Source organism: Capricornis sumatraensis, chromosome 20 (genome assembly GCF_032405125.1).
Source record: "Capricornis sumatraensis isolate serow.1 chromosome 20, serow.2, whole genome shotgun sequence".
Classification (NCBI taxonomy): Eukaryota; Metazoa; Chordata; class Mammalia; order Artiodactyla; family Bovidae; genus Capricornis; species Capricornis sumatraensis.
In genome coordinates, this window is record NC_091088.1 from 14,177,215 (window position 1) to 14,196,273 (window position 19,059).

At 47.5% G+C, this 19,059-nt stretch overlaps 1 protein-coding gene and 1 pseudogene across 1 annotated transcript in view; one reads left to right on the forward strand and one right to left on the reverse strand.

Annotated features, from left to right (window-relative positions):
• PLCG2 (phospholipase C gamma 2) overlaps nucleotides 1–19,059 on the forward strand; it is a 151,555-nt gene that overhangs the window by 73,332 nt on the left and 59,164 nt on the right. Inside the window, exons 7-10 of the mRNA XM_068992234.1 lie at nucleotides 1,164–1,247; nucleotides 8,271–8,314; nucleotides 9,955–10,027; nucleotides 18,699–18,800. Of these exons, the coding sequence (XP_068848335.1) occupies nucleotides 1,164–1,247; nucleotides 8,271–8,314; nucleotides 9,955–10,027; nucleotides 18,699–18,800 (303 nt within the window). The remainder of the gene's footprint in view (nucleotides 1–1,163; nucleotides 1,248–8,270; nucleotides 8,315–9,954; nucleotides 10,028–18,698; nucleotides 18,801–19,059) is intronic.
• Nucleotides 12,752–16,755, reverse strand: LOC138096093 (nucleolar protein 8 pseudogene; annotated as a pseudogene).

Consider the following 19,059-nt stretch of genomic DNA (forward strand, 5'->3'; position numbering starts at 1 on the left):
TGTTTCAACTCATCCAAGACGGCAAAACCAGAGAAGGGTGGAGACTGAGAGAAGAGAGATGGGAGAAGCATTTACCACTGGCCACCCCGTAATTGGGATTTTGTCCCTTATCATGCCTTAACCAAGCAGGTGCTACGTGAATGTTACCTGGTTTGGTTTCAGGGAAGTCCTAGCAGGGTAGTGGCGGTTCTCCCATTTTACAGAGGAAGAAACTGGGAGTTTGATGGAGCTAAGTGAATTGGGACAAAGTGAAGCGAAAGTTGCTCAGTTGTGTCCAACTCCTTGTGACCCCATGGACTATACAGTCCTTGGGATTCTCCAGGCCAGAATACTGGTGCGGGTAGCCTTTCCCATCTCCAGGGGATCTTCCCAACCCAGGGATTGAACCCAGGTCTCCCACATTGCTGGTGGATTCTTTACCAGCTGAGCCACGATGGAAGCCCAAGAATACTGGAATAAGTAGCCTATTCCTTCTCCAGCAGATCTTCCCGACCCAGGAATTGAACCAGGGTGTCCTGCATTGCAGGCAGATTCTTTACCAACTGAGCTTCCGGGGAAGCCACGAAGCAATTCAGGGGACAAGCCTTGACTGGAGTTGAGCTCTATTAACTCTAAGGGCTTGGTACTTTTTCTTAAAGTACAGTGAAAGTCACTCAGTCATGTCCGACTCATTGCGACCCAATGGACTATAGTCTGCTAGGCTCCTCTGTCCATGGAGTTCTCCAGGCAAGAATGCTGGAGTGGGTTGCTGTTCCCTTCTCCAGGGGGTCTTTCCTACCCAGGGATCAAACCTGGGTCTCTTGCATTGCAGGCAGATTCTTTACCATCTGAGCCACCTGGGAAGCTGTGCTTTAAAAATGACCTGTGTGTACATACCCTATAAGTACGTCTAGATTTGAAAGTGTCTCCTGCCCCAAAAGGAGGGGTTCTGCATTATGCCTGTTGGAATTCTGGCTGAGACCCTTCCCTTTTGGGGAGTTGAAGGATCTTAGCTGGGGTCCCTGGTGGGTATGTTCTCCAAGCAGAGAGGTTGGGTTCAGAGGAATGCAAGTTTGCTTTCAGCCAGTGTTGCAGCACAGCTGGCTATTTCTGTGCACAGGGAGGAGGCATTCTTGTGGTGGACACAAAAAATTGGGTGGTCACTTTTTTTTAAATTTTTACAGGAAATAGGCGCACACAAAGATGAACTCAGCTTTGAACAGTTCCATCTCTTCTATAAAAAACTTATGTTTGAACAGCAAAAATCGGTAAGATGATTCTTTTCTCCCCCATTCATTTTTTTGAAGGTTTTGATAGTCTTGTTTGACCTTATTTTTTAAAATTGAAGTCTAGTGATGTATAATGTTTTATAAATTACAGGTACACACTTTTTAGAGGTTATACTGCATTTACAGTTATTTATATTCCATGTGTGAATGATATCATACAGTGTGTGTTTTTCTCTGACTTATTTTACTTAGCATGTCACTCTCTAAGTTCATCCATGTTGGATATGGCCGTATTTCAAAGGAATTATGCAATGTTTCATTCTTTTTATGGCTGAGTAGTATTCCATTCTTTTTATGGCTGAGTAGTATTCCAGTGTGTGTGTGTGTGTGTGTGTGTGTGTGTGACATCTTTGTCCGTTCATCAGTTGATGGACATTTAGGTTGCTTCTGTATCTTGCCAGTTATTGATAATGCTGCTGTGAACTTTGGGTTCCCGTATCTCTCTTAATTAGCGCTGTTGCTCCTTTTGGATATATATACCCAGGAGTGGATGTGCTGGGTCATATGGTAACTCTGTGGTTAGTTTTTTTGAGAAACCTCCACAGTGGCTGCATCGGTTTATATTCCCACCGACAGTATCTGAGGGTTTCCTCTTCTCCACGTCCTCGCCAGCGTTTGTTACTCGTGTTCTCTTTGATGATGGCCTTTCTGACAAGTGCGAGGTGGCACCTCATTGTGCTTTTGCTTGACATTTCCCTGATGATTAGGGATGTGGAGCTTCTTTTCTTGTGCCTGTCTGCCATCTTTATGGGTAAGACGATTCCTAAGCAAACGATCAAACGATGCTTCTGTTTCCGCTGGGTTTCAAAGTCTGGCCTGTTCCTAAGAGACCCATGAGAAGCGCTCAGTCTCCGTTCTAGTCCAGGAAATATACAGTGGGAGTGACAGTGACGTCCTATTTTCATCTGTTAGATGGGCAAAGGTCTCGAATAGGACAGAGTTGAGGGGACAGGGTGGGGAAATGACTGTCTCCTACCTTCTTGGCGGGAATGTGAGTGCCTGTCGGTCTGATTGGAATTTAGTCTGAGACTATTAAAGTAAAAAGGTTCAGCTAACTCTACTGTGTCAACTTGTTCTGGAAGGAAATTTACCAAAGTATTAACAGTTAGCTACCTCTGGGTGGAGGGATTATGTGTGTGTGTGTTGTTCTCTTTACCGCTTTGTTCCTATAATGAGAATGGTTTTCGATTACGATAATATGCTATTTTAAAATTAGGACGTGCATGCATTTTGACCTGACAGTGGCATCTGGGGGCTCTGTTTTAGAAAAATGAAAGCACTGAGGCCTAGGAATGTATTACCAGGCTGCTTATTGCAGCATCACTTATGCTGGCCAAATACCTGGGAGCCGTCTGAATGCCTCTCAGGAGAGTGATAGCGGGTAAGTTATGGTCCAGCCATACTATGGGACACCGCAGCTGATTAAGAAGCCTGAGTTCATTGGGTTTCTGTCCTTCTGGAGGGCTGTTGATGGTATTTTGTGAGGAAAACCAGCAGCAGAAAGGAGGAGCCAGGTCTGACTTTTTGGTAACAAACAGTCATTCTGTATACGTTTGCATGTGTTTTTATGAACAAGGAGAAGAGTGCACACACCTCACATTTAATGTTGATTTTCGGCACATCCTGGAGGGATTTGGGAAAATGTGCCGGCGAGATAATTAAATTTTTCTTTTCATCCCTCAGTTTTCTTCAGCCTGTTCCAAGTAGCATGCTACTTTTGCAATGAAAAAAAAAAAAGTCTCATTAAAGCATAAGGCTTAAAAAGGGAGGTGCTGGGTGCAGTGCATGGAGCGCTGTGCCTGCTGGTGGCCGCTGCTGTGGGGACAGGGCTCTGCAGGCGGCCGAGGTGGGTCCAGAGCAGAGAATGGGTAGGACTCTGTGTGATCTTGGGCCAGCCACTGACCCCTCCCGGCCTCAGTCTTCCCATCCGTGCAGTGGGGGTGACGAGTCTTACCCTACCGGGCTCTGGGGAAGACTGAACGAGGGTTTGGAGGTCAGGAGTGCAGACGTTTTAAAGCGATGGGCACGAGAGACAGTTTTCAGTCGGCTTCTTCCTTCAGACTGGCCGGAGGGCCACACCTCTTGACCACTGGCTGTGGGACTTTGGACGCATCCGAGGCGGAGAAATGAGAGGAGCATTTCTTGTCTGCCTAGATTGGGGAAAAATACATGGTTGTATGGAGTAAAAGACTGAGTTGTAGTGTTCACGTTTTTACCCATGTAATAATTAGTGCTTGGTTTGCCAAGGGGAGTAGAAAGAAATGGTAGGCTTTGGGAGTAGAAAGAGTTAAATTCCAGCCCCCAGCTGGTTTGGGGGAAAGCCATCTTGCTCCATCACTCAACCTCCTCTATCAAATGAAAGTATTAAGTCAGGTCGTTGGTTATACAGCTTTTTAAACTGTCCAACCCCCTCTTCTTTTTTATGTGAAACCTTAACTAAGACGATTCTGCTGCCCAAAAGCTGATCAAAACACTTTTTAGATTTAAATCTTCAACTTTCATTTATAATCAGTTCTTGAGAGCAATGAAAATGTTGTGATAATAGTATAGAAACGAAGTCCAGAATAATGACAATTGCTGTCTTAGGCGGTTGACCAGGACTGAGAAAAAACTGACTCACTCAAGATAAGCAGTTGCAAAAAAAACAGTGCTTATCATTTGCCGTGACATTTCAAGCTGCTGTCTCATCAGATGGAGGGCAGGCGACGCTTGGGAATATGTTTTGCATAAAAGCTGTCATACCTGCCAGTACAGGTTACCCACTGAGTCTCCACCATGATCAAATTCCGCATAAGAGAACTTTTCACTGTGGTTCTTTTTAAAGCGAATGTTTGTATGTTTGAGAGGGAGAAGGGAGAGAGAAATTTAAGTCAAATTTCTGCATAGTCCATGAGTCCTAGATGGCCAGTTTTTTGGGGGAAATGTCTGTACTTATCAGAGGTTACCCCTGGTGGCCAGAATACCACGTTCAGCTGGCATTCGGTTGGTACTTAGCCTAGTGGTTTAAATGTTTTTTCCATCCTAGTACTAACCAGGCCCGACTCTGCTTAGCTTCTGAGATCACATGCAGTTGGGGGTGTTCAGGGTGGTATGGCCATAAACTAAACGTTTTTTAAATGAATTGCCTGTATTTAAAACTTGGAAGATTTCTCATTAAGATCCAGATTTTTCGCTTCTCTTGGGAAAAAAAATAATCATGTTCTGGCTATATTTGGCGACCTGTGAGTGGAGGGAAGAATGCTTTCTGGTTTGTCCCAGCCCTGCCCCCCACCCCCATGCAGCCCTCTTTACTGATTTAGGGCCCAGGGTCACTCCCTGGTACCTAAGACTTTTTGGGCCAACAGCCTCTTCTCTCTCTCATTGGCAGGTATAGCTGTCCCGTCTGGCCACTGCGTGTTTCAACTCAGTGACTTGGAATTTGATTAACAAAGCCCCAGGCTCTATAGATAGTTACTGGTCCACTTGAGAAGGCTCTCGGCTCTTGTGTATGTAAATGCCTCTCCCCCAGCTGTCAGCGGGCTGTGGCTCAGCTGGTAAAGAATCTGCCTGCAGTGTGGGAGACCTGGGTTCCATCCCTGGGTTGGGATGATCCCCTGGGGAAGGGAAAGGCTGACCACTCCATTATTCTGGCCTGGATATAGTCCATGGGGTCGCAAAGATTTCACTTTCACTTTCCAGCTGACAGCAAAACCATTTACTTCCTGGAAGCTCAGGGCAGAGAAAAGTGTTACCTTGGTGCTCTTAGGGGTTCAGCTGGTTTTCTTGGGCTCCTTGGGGTGATAGAGCTGTTCATGATGGTTGGTGATGATCACCCCCAGACTTAAGTCCAGGGAGTGGAGTCCTGCTTATCAGTAGCTGTAGGTTTCCAGCTTGAAGTTGCCCGTTCCTCCTCCTGTCTAACTACCGGCTTACATTGCCGCACTCAAGCCTCAAAGCTTCCAAAAGTTTGGCAGCAGAAGGAGGATAAGAACTTAAAATTTCACGTGTGTCCACCCTTGGGAGAGGGGTATATCTCCGACTAGGTTGTAATAATGGTGTTACGAATAAAAGATCACAACTAACATTTGCTAAGTGTAAACTCTATGTCGGGCACTGTGCTATGTCTTACATGCATTTAATTCTCCTCAAGACCCTGTAGGATAGGAACTCTTACTATCCTCATTTTATGGACTGAAGATGCTGACACTCAGAGAGGTCACTTGTTGGAGGTCAGGGGGCTGCTGCCGAGCTAGAGCTTCAGTTCTCCTTTGCTCAGCTTCGCTGCCCACCCACGGAGACTTCTTTTTATTTTTTATTATTTTAAAAATACTTATTGTTTATTTAGCTCTGCTGGGTCTTAGTTGCGACATGCAGGAACCCTGACCAGGGATGGAACCTGGGCCCCCTGCAGTGGAGTCTTAGCCACTGGACCACCAGTGGTCCCCGTTGCGGGGTGTGTGTGTTAGCTGTTCAGTCGTGTCCAGCTCTTTATGACCCCATGGACGGTAGCCTGCCAGGCTCCTCTGTCCATGGAATTCTCCAGGCAAGAGTACTGGAGTGGGCTGCCACGCCCTCCTCCAGGGGATCTTCCCGACCCAACCCAGAGATGGAATGCAGGTTACTGCAGGCAGATTCTTTGCCGTTTGAGCCATTGGGGAAGCGTCTCCCATTGATGCTTTTTAATTCTTTAAACCTTTGTGTTAAGGGAAATCTCAGACCCAGACGGGCAGAGATAATAGTGTAGCAAACCCCTTTGCTTTAAGTCTGCTTCTACCTTTGCTTTCTGTCTGGTCCCTGCTCTGTACCCCAGGGGCTGGTTCCTACAAACGTGTTCTGCCTCTGTGCACAGGCTTCTGAGGGTTCAGAAAGTGGGGTGATGTGAGACTGCAGGCAGAGGGGCCGGGAAGCTGGGGTGTGTCTCCCGGTCTTTCCTGGTCTGGAGTCACCTCTGAAGCAGAGGTGCCCCCTCCTTCATCCTGGCCCCCCGCGTGGCTGGAATGGAGTGGAGCCTTTTCTCTGCTTCATTGCGTGGCGAGGAAGGGGCTGGCTTTAAGTAAGGACCACGTGGAGTGGGAACACTGAGGGGAGTCACAGGTGGCCTTCCTCTAGACGTGGGGAATCCGGTCTCGGGGTTTGGGTTTGAGAGGATCTGGCCTTATGCCCCATTTGACCCAGCGATGTAAGGGCCGAATGAGTCCAGATGGCAAACAGCATGCCCTGCCTAAAATCCTCCCTCCTTAAAAAAAATAAATAGCCATGCTATAAATCAGGGGTTCCCCACCCTCTGGGGTCTAATGCCTGATGATCTGAGGCGGTACAATAGTGATAGGAGTGCCCAATGAATGTGCTGTGCTTGAATCATCCCGAAACCGTCCCCTCTCCCCAGTCCTTGGAAGAATTGTCTTTCACAAAACCACTCCCGGGTGCCAAAAAGGTTGGGGACTGCTGCTGTAAGTGACATGTGCGTGAAAGGAAGTCCTTCTGTCTTTCTAAAAGTGTGACTCCTAACTCTTTTTGGTGACCTACTTCTTTGAGATGCTGATTAAAGCTACGGACCATCTTTCCAGGAAAAGGGAAAAAAAAAAGTACACGCACAGACTTCTGCAGACCTCCTGAGGCTTTCCAGGGGCCAGTGGCCACCTTTTCTAGAACACTGATTTTCCACATGTCATCCTGGAGCGCACGCTGTTTGGCAAGACGACTGGGGCATCGAGGGCAGGAGTCGTTTTAGATTGTTAGCGTTTATGACCCGCCAGGCGCTGCATCTGTGTCCTGAATTACTCCAGTGCTGATCCAGTCACGGCGTCATTAGAGACTGTTCCAGTCATACAGCCTAACTGGAAGTGGACGCGGTGTGGGTGTGCACGTGTGTAAGTGGCATGCGGGTGTTTGTGCATCCATGCCCTTGTGTGTGTAAGACGCCTGGCCAGGGAGCTGGTACGGTGGCGGCTGGGGGAGGGGGTATCCCCGCTCCTCCTTGGTGGAGGAGCTCACCGCACTTCCTCAACAGCTGCAGTACGAGCAGGCCGTGAAGCCTTGGACTAGAGCTCTCAATATTTTTCTTTCTCTTGAATTCAAGGATGAGAAATGAGCCCGTTGAAATATTAAGGATTTGAAATGTAGCTGTGAGGGTGCAGAAAGGAGTGTGTATTTTCTGCTGGGCATGCCAGTCAGGACAACTGTTTAGAGAGGACTCTGGTGAATCTGGGAGAAGGCAATGGCACCCCACTCCAGTACTCTTGCCTGGAAAATCCCACGGACTGAGGAGCCTGGTGGGTTGCAGTCCATGGAGTCGCCAAGAGTCGGACACGACTGAGTGACTTCACTTTCACTTTTCACTTTCATGCATTGGAGAAGGAAATGGCAACCCACTCCAGTGTTCTTGCCTGGAGAATCCCAGGGACGGGGGAGCCTGGTGGGCTGCTGTCTATGTGGTCACACAGAGTCGGACACGACTGAAGCGACTTAGCAGCAGCAGCAGCAGCTGGTGAATCTGTGAAAGGTGATGTGCACACGCTGTGTCCAGGTGCTTTCCCACCCAGGAATCCACCCCACGGAAATGCTGGCGCAAGTGGGTGAAGACAGATATGTGGGAACATTCTGTGTAATACTGAATCGATTAGCAGAATATAGAAGGACAGACATGGAATACAGTGTCGGTTTTCAAAGTAGTGAGGCAGGGCGATTTGAAGTTGCTAAATAATAGCTAAAGCGTAAAGCAACAGCAAAAAAGCTGGAAGACACAGATGTAACGTAAGATGATAAGATATAACTAATTGAATATCCATAAAATGAACTCAAGGAGGAGAACTGCCAAATTATTATGAGTGATTGCTTCTCAGGAATCAGGCTGTGAAAGAGGCGAGGAAGACTTCCACCTTTTGTGTCAAGATGTAAATATTTGAATATTTACAAGTCACATAAATGACCATGGTAATTTTTTAACAAAAACTCTGTTTATTTTCGTTGTCTTGACATGTCTAATTTTCTTGTTTTGTGTCTGTGTTCTATTTTCTGTTTCAGATCCTTGACGAATTCAAAAAGGATTCTTCCGTGTTCCTCTTGGGGTGAGGCATCTCTGCTGGGTTGTAGTTCTGGGCGGCTGTGCCGGGCAGTGGCACCCTTGTGGGTCCTCCCAGCCCGGCCACCTGACCTCCAGGAGGTCACCTCTCTGGCAGGCACTGGTCTCCACAGAGACGGGGTCCCCTTGTTGGGGAACTGACTGTCCTGACACTCAGTTCAGTTCAGTTGCTCAGTCACGTCCGACTCTTTGCGACCCTGTGGACTGCAGCACGCCAGGCTTCCCTGTCCATCACCGGCTCCTGGAGCTTGCTCAAACTCATGTCCATTGAGTCATGGACTCCAGTCAACCCAATACCACGAGTAAATGTGCACAGCAGCAGGGCTTGTGGAGTGTTGGGAGGATGGCCTGGAAGGTTCTGTAGAGAAGGCTGCTTGCTTCAGGACGTCCTGGTTAAGCAGGTTGAACCGAATTAAAATGAATCGAAGCACATAAAGTGCTATATGTGATGCAGCCAAGGCTCATAAATAGTGGTGATGATGTGATGGCTAAAACTTAAGTGCTGCAGGACTTGTGAGGCCCTTTACTGAACTTACTGATTCCCCAAGTGGGAGAGCTGTAGTGTGCTGTGTCTCCCAAGCCTGTCTACCTGGGAGAAAGGTTTACTGTGACGTTAACAGCACCTGGAATGTGATTTGTGGCCTGCTGACCTGGGCCTGCTTTTAGGAACCAGCCCTCGTTGATGAAGATGCCCTGGCAACTGTTTCTCTGTTGAGTTCTAAACCAGAAACCTGAAAACTCCAAAGTATTCATTCATCTAAATGAATCTGATTTGTTTGCAGTGTTTTACTGAAAAGATTAGTGTTGGACCATGAGGCTGTTAAGAAAAAAGGTTAGAAATACACTCAGAGACAGTAGATTTGGACCCTGAGTGTTCAGTAAAGGGAGAAAACTTAAAGCATGTTTCATCTCCTGTATTAAAAAAAACACACACCCTCCCACCCCCACTGCAGACGCGCAGGGAAAAGTATGCGTTTCCCTGGAGAGCCCTGTTTTGCAGGACGCACCTTGTGTAGCCCTCATGGTTGCTTGGACCAGCGAGGTTCTCGGTCCAGTTGAGCACCCTCTCCCGGAGGCCAGCAGCCTGCTGGCCAAGGAGGAATCTCCCTTTTCTCAGGCTGAAGGATTCCCTGTCTCAGGCAGAAGATTCTCCCAGCAGAGGCCCTCCACTCACTCCCTGGCCCTGGTCTCGCATATTCCAGCGGGTTCTCCCTGCCTGCCCAGAGTCGGGCCTTCATCCAGGCCCCTCTCCTGCCTCAGAGCAGGCTCTGGCGTCAGTTCTCCAGCGTTGCCACCCCCTAAATGCACCCCATGGCCAGCCCCACCCTGGCCTCTGCTGTCCTGCCTGCGCTCCCTGCCCCTGCGGGACCAGCTGGGAGCAGCTGGGTGTGGATTCTGGGGCCTGATTCTCCTGGGTTCTGGTGTCAGGACCCTCTTTGCATCCTCCTGGGTCAGGGGTGTCCTCTGGGTGACTTTGTCTTCCCATCGGCCAGCCCACACCTGACCCCGTGGGGTGGCGGTGGGGGGCTCGGCTGGGTGCCCAGGCTCCCGGGTGTCTGCTGGCGGGGACCGCCTCCTGACTGCTGGCTGCCCTCCTCTAAACACCATCTCTTTCCCCGAGGGCAGCAACACCGACCGGCCGGACGCCTCTGCTGTCCACTTGCATGACTTCCAGCGGTTTCTCTTGCATGAACAGCAGGTGAGGGGATAGCAGGGCGGGGGCCCTGGGTGGGCGGGGGGCGCTGTACCCGCAGTTTGTCACCTTGTTGGCACCTGCCATCAGGAAACGAATCGTCTCCCTGCCCAGCGGCGCCTGGGAGCTGAGACTCTGGAATGAGGCTGGCGTCGCAGCAGCCCCTTCCCCGGGCGCAGACGGAGGAGGGGGCGATGGGGACCCTGCAGGGCGGGCGGGGCCCTCACCTGCTGGCCTCTGCTCCCCCACTCCGGCTCCTCTAGGGGGGCCCTTCCCCGGGAAGCCATCCCTGGCTCGGGGAGGATGGGACTCAGGTGGACGAGCCTGCGGGTCCTCTGAGGGATAAGGCAGCACGCTATCCTCAAACAGGTGACCCGTGGACGTCTCTTGGGGTGTTTGCGTGTGGGCCCCGAGCTGGGGGCTGAGTAGGAGTTCATGTCTGGCAGTGGTTTTTTATGGGGCCGTCCGGGCAGGAGCTGCAGACTCAGGTCGGGGCTCCTGGCATCTAGTGGGGGGAGCCCAGGGCTGTTGCGAGGCGACCACACCCCACCTCCGCCCTACTCCCGAAGCAAGGAGTTCCCCAGCCCCGCGTGTCAGGAGTGCCTCAGTGGAGACGCCGAGCTAGAGTGAGAGAAGCCTGCCATCCTGTCACGGGCTGTATGACCCTGGGCAGGTGGTTCGACCTGTCTGTGCCCCGCTTTCCTCCTCTTTGAATGGGGATGAGAGCCCTGCCTCTCGGAATTATGGGGTTCGGAGAAGATGGTGTTGATCTTTGTATGTGTGGGTGTACATATATAGTCACATTGACTATTCAAAAATTTTATTTCTAATCTCTGGAATTTCATGTACTTTTATTCTCTTCAGTTGTTTTTAAAGATTTTAAAAGTCTTTATTGAATTTTTACAATACTGCGACTGTTTTGGATTTTGTATTTTTTGGCCCTGAGGCATGTGGGATCTTAACTCCCTGACCAGGGATTGGACCCTCCCCTGTGTGTTGGAAGGCAAAGTCCTAACCACTGGACTGCCAGGGACGTCCCTTGTTGTTGTTTTTTAAATAGACTTTTTAAGGGCAGCTTTAGATTCATAATGATGTTCAGCTTATTTGCTTTAAAAAATACTTTGTATTGTACAGCATCTCAAACATACACAAAAGTAGACAGGCTGGTATCATAAACTTCCGTGGACCCATCACTCAGATTACAGGATTACGGACGTTTTGCCGCTTTCATTTCATCCCTCTTCCATCCCCACACCCACGTGTCTCCCTTCCCCTCCCTCCTTCTTCGTTTCTTTGCTGGCAAATTCTAATGGAAACCCCAGACTCTGTATCGTTCCCTCTGTAGATACTCCAGTATGTCTCTCTTGTGAAATGGAGCTTTTCTTAAAACAAAACAGGACAGTAACACTCCTGTTAACCCTTTTGCAGCCAGCACTAACTTCTCAGTGTCAGCACCCGTCCGGTGTTCGGATGCCATTGCTCGTAGGGACACTGATGAACAGAGACAGTCAGACGAGGCCGGCCGCAGGGAGGTCCAGGCGGAGCGGGTGCCGGCAGTGGCTCATGATGAATGGTGATCAGGGTGCTGGGGTGCGTGGGAGTGACCAAGAGAAGTCCCACCCACCTGGGGCTGTGACCGAGGGCAGGTGAAATGAGGGCATAGATGAAGTCTCTTGGACCCAATTACATGTACGGTGCTGAGCTGCCCAGAGATCGAAGCAGAGAGAGAGGCACCCATGCTGTCTGCTTTTCCTCTGTGCTCTCCCTTGCGCTGAATTACTCCCTGAATTTGTAGGGAGATGTTGGAGTTAAATGGTTAAACTCCTGGAGGCAACTCACCTTGTATCCTGGATCCACCGCTGTGTGCAGGGTAATGATATTCCTGGGAGAGTTGCATGCTTTCCCCACACTGGCCCCGTCACTGTGCTGCCCTCAGAGGTCAGGGTCACGGGCTGGCAGCAAAGTTCAGGGAGTTAGGATCCCACGTCTGGGAGCTAGGACACAGACAGCCTGCATGCGTCCATGTGAGTGTGCGGGCGGGAACAAGGGGTGAAGCCAGGGGTGGGGCCCGGGCTGTCAGCCCCCGGCGGGCTGTGGGATGCTGAACCGGTGACCTAGGGCCCGGAGGCTCATATGTAATGTAAAATAATCGCTGTAGCACTTGGTGTACGAGTTAACACAGATTTTTTTAGAAACCACTTTGGGCAAAATGCAGTTAATATGAAAACTTTGAAAACAGCCTTCTGTACTTTTAATAATTGCTCTCCTAGGAACTCATCCTAAAGAAACGACAGCAGCATTTTTTTTTTTTTTTGGAGTTAAGGTGTATTTAATACAATCAGAAATATTTCAAGTATAATTTACATGAAACATAACTTGGAAAATATAAGTGCTATGATGCATATATTTTAAAAAGCTTTATGTAAACCTCATGTCAGGAAATGCCCATTAGTTACTGACGATAGAGAGCAAAGAGATTATATACAAAAGTATTTTGAGGGACTATCTTATGCTTCATTAAAACAAAGGTTCAGGTTGTTTGAAGTAATTAGGTAAGAACAGATAGGAAATCTACAGAAAAAGAAAGCAATCAGAATGATATCCACCAGATAAGATTTTGAATATTCCTTTGCTCTGAATTCTTTGCCAGTTGAAATCATTTTCTAGATCACTGCAGTTTCCACGGTGAGACTTGCTTACATTCGTTATCAAAATTAACGATGACATTTATTATTTTGGTTTCACTCTCCTTTTGGCATTTTTACATTTCTTCCGACAGTCCATTATGCAAGTTGTTTGTTCTGATCTCCCAAGAATTCCTGCTGATGTTACTTCCCACTCCTCTCCAGAATAAGTCGGAACCCTGAAGTCTCTCATCATTCTTATAGAAAAAGAAAAATCTAGTAGTCTCTTTCTCAGGTAATGATCCTTCTTCAGGGCTGTGCTTTTTGTCATCTGTTTCTTTAGTAACATCTTCCTTTTCTGATGGAGAAGGAAATGGCAACCCACTCCTGTATTCTTGCCTGGAGAATCCCATGGACAGAAGAGCCTGGTGGGCTACAGTCCACGGGGTCGCAAAGAGTCGGACACGACTGAGCGACTTCACTTCACTTCACTTCGCTTCCTCTTCTGAACTGCTGTCTTGGAAACTAGGGTCTCCCTGCCAGGCCATCTTCCCAGGTTTTACTGCTTCAGCTCTATAGGTCTCTTCCTTTTCATCTTTGGCGTCAGACCCAAAAACGGAAAATGTGAACCTGCCAGTTTGTTCACCCCAAATCATCAGAGCTGTAGGGCCCCGGACTACCTCAGCTTTCTCTCTATCAGAGTCCACATTCCAAGGTGTCTCGTCTTCCTTTTCACTGGTATCTTTTGCAGTCTGAAATATTTGTTTTAAATACATAGCAATGTTATAATCCTATCACTTCATGGCAAATAGATGGGGAAACAGTGGGAACAGTGTCAGACTTTATTTTGGGGCTCCAAAATCAGTGCAGATGGTGACTGCAGCCATGGAATTAAAAGACGCTTGCTCCTTGGAAGAAAAGCTATGACCAACCTAGACAGCATATTAAAAAGCAGAGACATTGCTTCGCCAACAAAGGTCCATCTAGTCAAAGCTGTGGTTTTTCCATTAGTCATGTATGGATGTGAGAGTTGGACTATAAAGAAAGCTGAGCACCGAAGAATTGATGCTTTTGAACTGTGGTGTTGGAGGAGACTCTTGAGAGTCCCTTGGAGTGCAAGGAGATCCAACCAGTCCATCCTAAAGGAAGTCAGTCCTGAATATTCACTGGAAGGACTGATGCTGAAGCTGAAACTCTGATATTTCGGCCAGCTGAGGCAAAGAACTGACTCATTTGAAAAGACCCTGATGCTGGGAAAGATTGAAGGTGAGAGGAAAAGGAGACGACAGAGGATGAGATGGCTGGATTGTATCACCGACGTGATGGACATGAGTTTGAGCAAGCTCCGGGAGTTGGTGATGGACAGGGAGGCCTGGCGTGCTGCAGTCCATGGGGTCGCAAAGAGTCAGACATGACTGAGTGACTGAACTGAAAGTTATAATACATTTCTTTAGACGCCTCAGGTAGTTTCTCAGCTTCTTCCCTCTTCTTCTTTAGTTTTGCCTTACTTTCTTTGGGCTTATCATCTTGCCTTCTCTCATAAGCGGCATGGCCATGCCTCATTGAGTCATAATGCGTGATGTCCTTAAATTTCTTTGCAGCTACTGATCCTTCGCTTGTAGAATTGCTTAAGCTGATCTGCAAATTGCTCTGCACGACATTTAGGGCTTTCAGCTTTTCTGCAGCAAGTTCTTCCTCCTCAGCAGTTTTCTTTTCATGTATTTCTTTCTGTTCCTCTTCATTATCACTTTCTAGAAACTGGGAGTCAGTGCCAAAGTGAGACTGCAAATTCATGAGCTTCTGTCCAGCTCTGCCCTCAAATTGAGGTTTAATTCTGAACCTGTTATTGTCACCTTTGGAACAATATTCCTTATCACCACTGCTGTCAAAGAGCTTCCCAGAGGCTCTCCCAGGGACTCTTCTGCTAGTTCCCCTCCTGGGTGGCTTTGCTCCTGAGTGGATGTCTCTTCTTTCACTTTCACTATTGGAACCAAAGGTGGTATGCGTCGGCTTGTCCTCTGGATGACTGTCCAAATTTGCCAGAGCATTGTGAACCGACTTCTTTTGGAGTTCTTTGGCTTTCCACCTTGCCTCTAAGGCTGCCAGACGTTTCTGATTATCTTCAGCATGCTTATCCTTAGCACTAACACCTGATGAGCGATTGACAGAAAGTGGGACGTCAGTGTTGTGTCCCTGGGAGTCTCTCCTTGAGAAAACCTCTGGTGGTTTCTCAGGGGCCTTGGAGCTGCACAGATCAGGCCTCTGATCAGAGCCCTCTCCTGACTTTCCAGTCGTGTGGCACAGTCTTCATCAAGGCCTCTGCTGTGAGTCTTAGCACCAAGACTTAAAGATTTCTTATCTTTTAGTGGCAACAGACTAGAAATAGGATTCCTGTTTCTTTTTTCTGAACTGTTAGGGCACACCTGCTTTGTGACCCTTGCTCTCAAAAGAAGCCTGTCTCTTGAGGCTGAATTTGGTTTGAGTCATTTGCCTCCTTTGCATGTTGGAAAGGAGTGTTCGCTTGATGGGCCATTAGCACACAGGGACCATTTTTCCATGGACATGTTCTTCCTGGGTTCCTCAAGTTTCAAGGAAATTTGATTTTTATTAATATTGTTAGAGGCGACACTCTCTTGCAAGGATTTTTTCATTGATTCCTTTCCATAGAGACAGCCCACTCCTTTGAAAGCCTGTAAGTTTGACTCTAAGCTATTTTCCTTTGGTTTCTGTTTTCCACGTGGGTTCTCTTTTCCTTCTAGAGGAGAAGCCGCAGTCTCCTCGGGATGACTACAGTGCTGGCCTCTGAGGAGGTCACCTGGAGTCCTTTGGCTCTTGGAGGCCCTGTCACGCTGGGCAGTGGTTTCCTGGCCATTGCCCTCAGTCTTCTCTTTTGGAGCCTCCTGGTTACCACCTGCCAACTCTTCCAAATCAGCCAAAGTCAGATCCACCCGGAGACAGTTTTCCCTCAAGGTGTTATACTCCTTACCTCCTTCAGACTCAGTTATTTCTGATACGGAATCAGCGTCTTCACTGCTACTGGACTCAATCAGAGATTACAACTAAGAGCCTTAACTCTGTGACTGAGGGCTATCTACTTTGTTTTTTCTTTTTTTGTACTTTAATACAGTCATCAGAAAGATCATCCTTTTTTTTCTGTTTTTCAAATAAGTGTTCTTGTTCATAGACTTTTCTATCTGTGAAAAGTCTACACTGTTTTTGATCTTACTAAAGCTTTTTTTTCATTGCAATGATTTCATCTCTATCTCCTGAATCAGAGTCACAACCATTTTCCATAACATTATTTTCACTGTTGAGGCAAGAGACATTGTTTCTGAGGCCTAAACCTGTTGAAGTATGACATTTGTGAAAATCAGATTTAGAATCATCCCTTACAACTTCAAAGAGATCATTTTCAGACTCATTGGAGGACCGTGTCATTTTCCCTAAGTTTTCCTGTCTCGCAGTCATTGGTCTTAATTCATCTTCAGGATCAATATCATCATCAGATATGCTGTTTCTGTTTTTGGTAGTTTCTAAACCAGAAGTCTGAAAAAATACATTTTAAAATTCCTGACGGTCATCATCAGTTGTAGAGGGTGATTTAGGAGTAATGGAATTATGAGGTGTTTTTTGTGCAAATTGTTGTATTAAATGCGGACTCTCCGTTACGCTACTCGGTTTTGATCTCATGGTTAGAGATGCAGGGGAACCCTCATTCTTCTGCACTTTTATTGTCTCCTTGGCAGGGCTGTGAAAGGCAGAGAATTCTCCTCGCTGTTTCTTACTCATAGGATCATTCTCTCCTTCCAGTTCCCAAGTGAGGCTGGATACAGGGACAGCATTTGTGAACCCCTCCCCTATCTTCTTTAAGTTGTGGCAGTATTTTGAGGCGTCATACTTTGTGATTTTACATTTATGTTCATTCTTTACATGAAGGACAGGGAAGACTCTTCCAGATTTACTCACAACCCAGTTTTTGCGCCCTGGTACTTCTGTTCCTGGCACAGTTTTCACATGGAAATCCAGCATCTTCGTCTTTTCTAACAAGCTGGTGTGATGGCGGCATTTTAATAGATGTGAGGGTTTCAGAGAACCCGTCTGAATTTCCATCTGGGGGCTGGTCAGGTGGGCTGCAGTCCAGCCCTGGAAGGGACAGGTGACGTGAACTGACCCGAACCTGATGTGTCTGGGTCACTGTTGGGTCAGCTTGTTTAATGACCCGAAGCCTCAGCTTTCTTGTTTATTTAACCGGAGAATAATGTTATACATATCTCCTGGGCTTGTATGAGTTCAAAATGAACCACACATGACAATGTTGAGGGCAGAGCCTGGCATGCCGCCCCTGCCCAGTGCAGACCACCTCACCACAGTTACTTCTCTCCTTGTAATCTCATCACTGCCATTATCGCAGTTGCCCAGCACAGTACCCCACACCACAGAGACACATTTTTTTTCTTTTCTGGCCCTGTGGCATGTGGGATCTTAGTACCCTGACTGGGGATCAAACCTGTGCCCCCTGCATTGGAATGGTGGAGCTTTAACCACTGGACCACTAGGAAAGTCCCACCAAGTAGAAACATTTACTAACCCCCTAGGATATTCATATTTTAAACTCCTTTAGGCAGAAGATTTCTTGTTCACAGCTATTTCAGTTCCAGGTTATGTCGGCTCAGTACCCATGATTTTTTATGCAAAAGCTCTACAGGAGAAGGAAGCAGGAAGCTTCTGGCCTTTGCAGGGCATCTAGGCCTGGCAAGGTGTTTGCATTAAATATCCTACAATTTGAGTTTCCTGTTCTGGTCTTCAAAGGTTGTAACATCCTCTATGCAAATGAACCAGCCGCTCCCCTGGCTCCTGGCTGTTGGGTGTCCTTCATCCGAGGCGATTTGCAAGAATCAACAGTGAGGCTTGTTGTTGCCTTGCACCTACCTCATTTGTGTCTGCCCGTATGCTTTTCTTTCCAACTTCCTGTTCTGACCTTCCCATCCAACCACACGTCACTGGCAGCACCTCTGGTTTTGTTTTTCCTACAGATGGAGGGTTTAGAGTGTTAGGAATCCAGAAAACATGAGCCAAAATTGAGTATCTGGGTCATGTTTTATCCTTTTGTCCAGGAATATTTGGGGATTTAGGGTTTGAAGAGAACACAGTGAAGTTCTTTTACGTTACATGTTCTTGTTTCTAAAGGGCTTCTGAATTTCTGAGACCGTGCAGAAGCTGCTCTTGAACTGGTCATGTATCTTTCAGACCTTATTGGTGTCTGAGTAGCAATACTTTGCTGATCTAGACTGATTCTGTGTTGGTTTTCCAACGTTTAGTTATTTGGAAGCCTAGCTCTCCAGATTACTAGCTGTGTGAAGTTGGGATTGTGGGATGTTCTGAGCTTCTGTGTCCTTATCTCTAAAATGACAGTGACAGTATGTGGCCTGCAGAGTTGTCTGGACAGAATGAGATGTCATAGGAGGATGACAATCGACCATTCATGTTGCTGTGATTTGAGCACCTTCTGTGTACCAGGTGTTTTAAGCACAGAACTTTTATTTCATCCAGTCTTTCACAGTCTGTGTGCTTAGGTATCATTATTCCCAGGTAATGGACCAGGAGCTCAGAGAGGGTCTGTGACTTGCCCACCATCAGCCAGGGGAGTGACCGTAGCTGTCCTACATAACTGTGGTCCCCTCCTCTTCATGCTAGCAAGTGTAAGGAGCTGGCTTAGAGCAGGAGTTGGCAGACTATTACCACAGACCGCATCTGGCCCACAGCTTGTTTTTTACAAATAAAGTTTTATTTATAAACACAACCATGGCCATTTGTGTGCCTGTTGTCTGTGGTTCTTTCTGCACTATTATAGAAGAATTAAGTTGTTGTGGCCAAAAGCCTAAAATGTTTACTCTCTGGTCCTTTAGGGAACATGTGTGCTGTGCATAGGGTGAGGCCTTGATGGTATTCGTGTCCAGAATGCATCCATGTTTCAGTAAAACTGGATCCTGGGAGGTAAAGAATTTTGCAAAGTCTTCTTTCTGATGATTTCATGTTCTTTTTATCATTCTAAGGAGCTTTGGGCCCAGGATCTGAACAAAGTCCGTGAGCGGATGACGAAGTTTATTGACGACACCATGAGGGAAACTGCTGAACCCTTCTTGTTTGTGGATGAGGTGAGTGAGCTCCCTGTCCTGTGCACATTGCTTTTGGATTCACATCGCTGTCCTCCGAAGTGTATGTTCTAGGCCTCTTCCCTTGGAGGGCTTTGCTGCTAGATGTCCCTGGACCGACTCTCTCAGTCAAGAGCTGTTTTTTCCCCGGTCCTAAACCATCATAGGCTTTGATTTTTCTCCTCCTCCTCTGTGTGATCAGATAGGTGAAATCTTTTCTTTTGCCGCTAGAGGGAGTTGCTGCCAGTGAGCCTTAAACCGT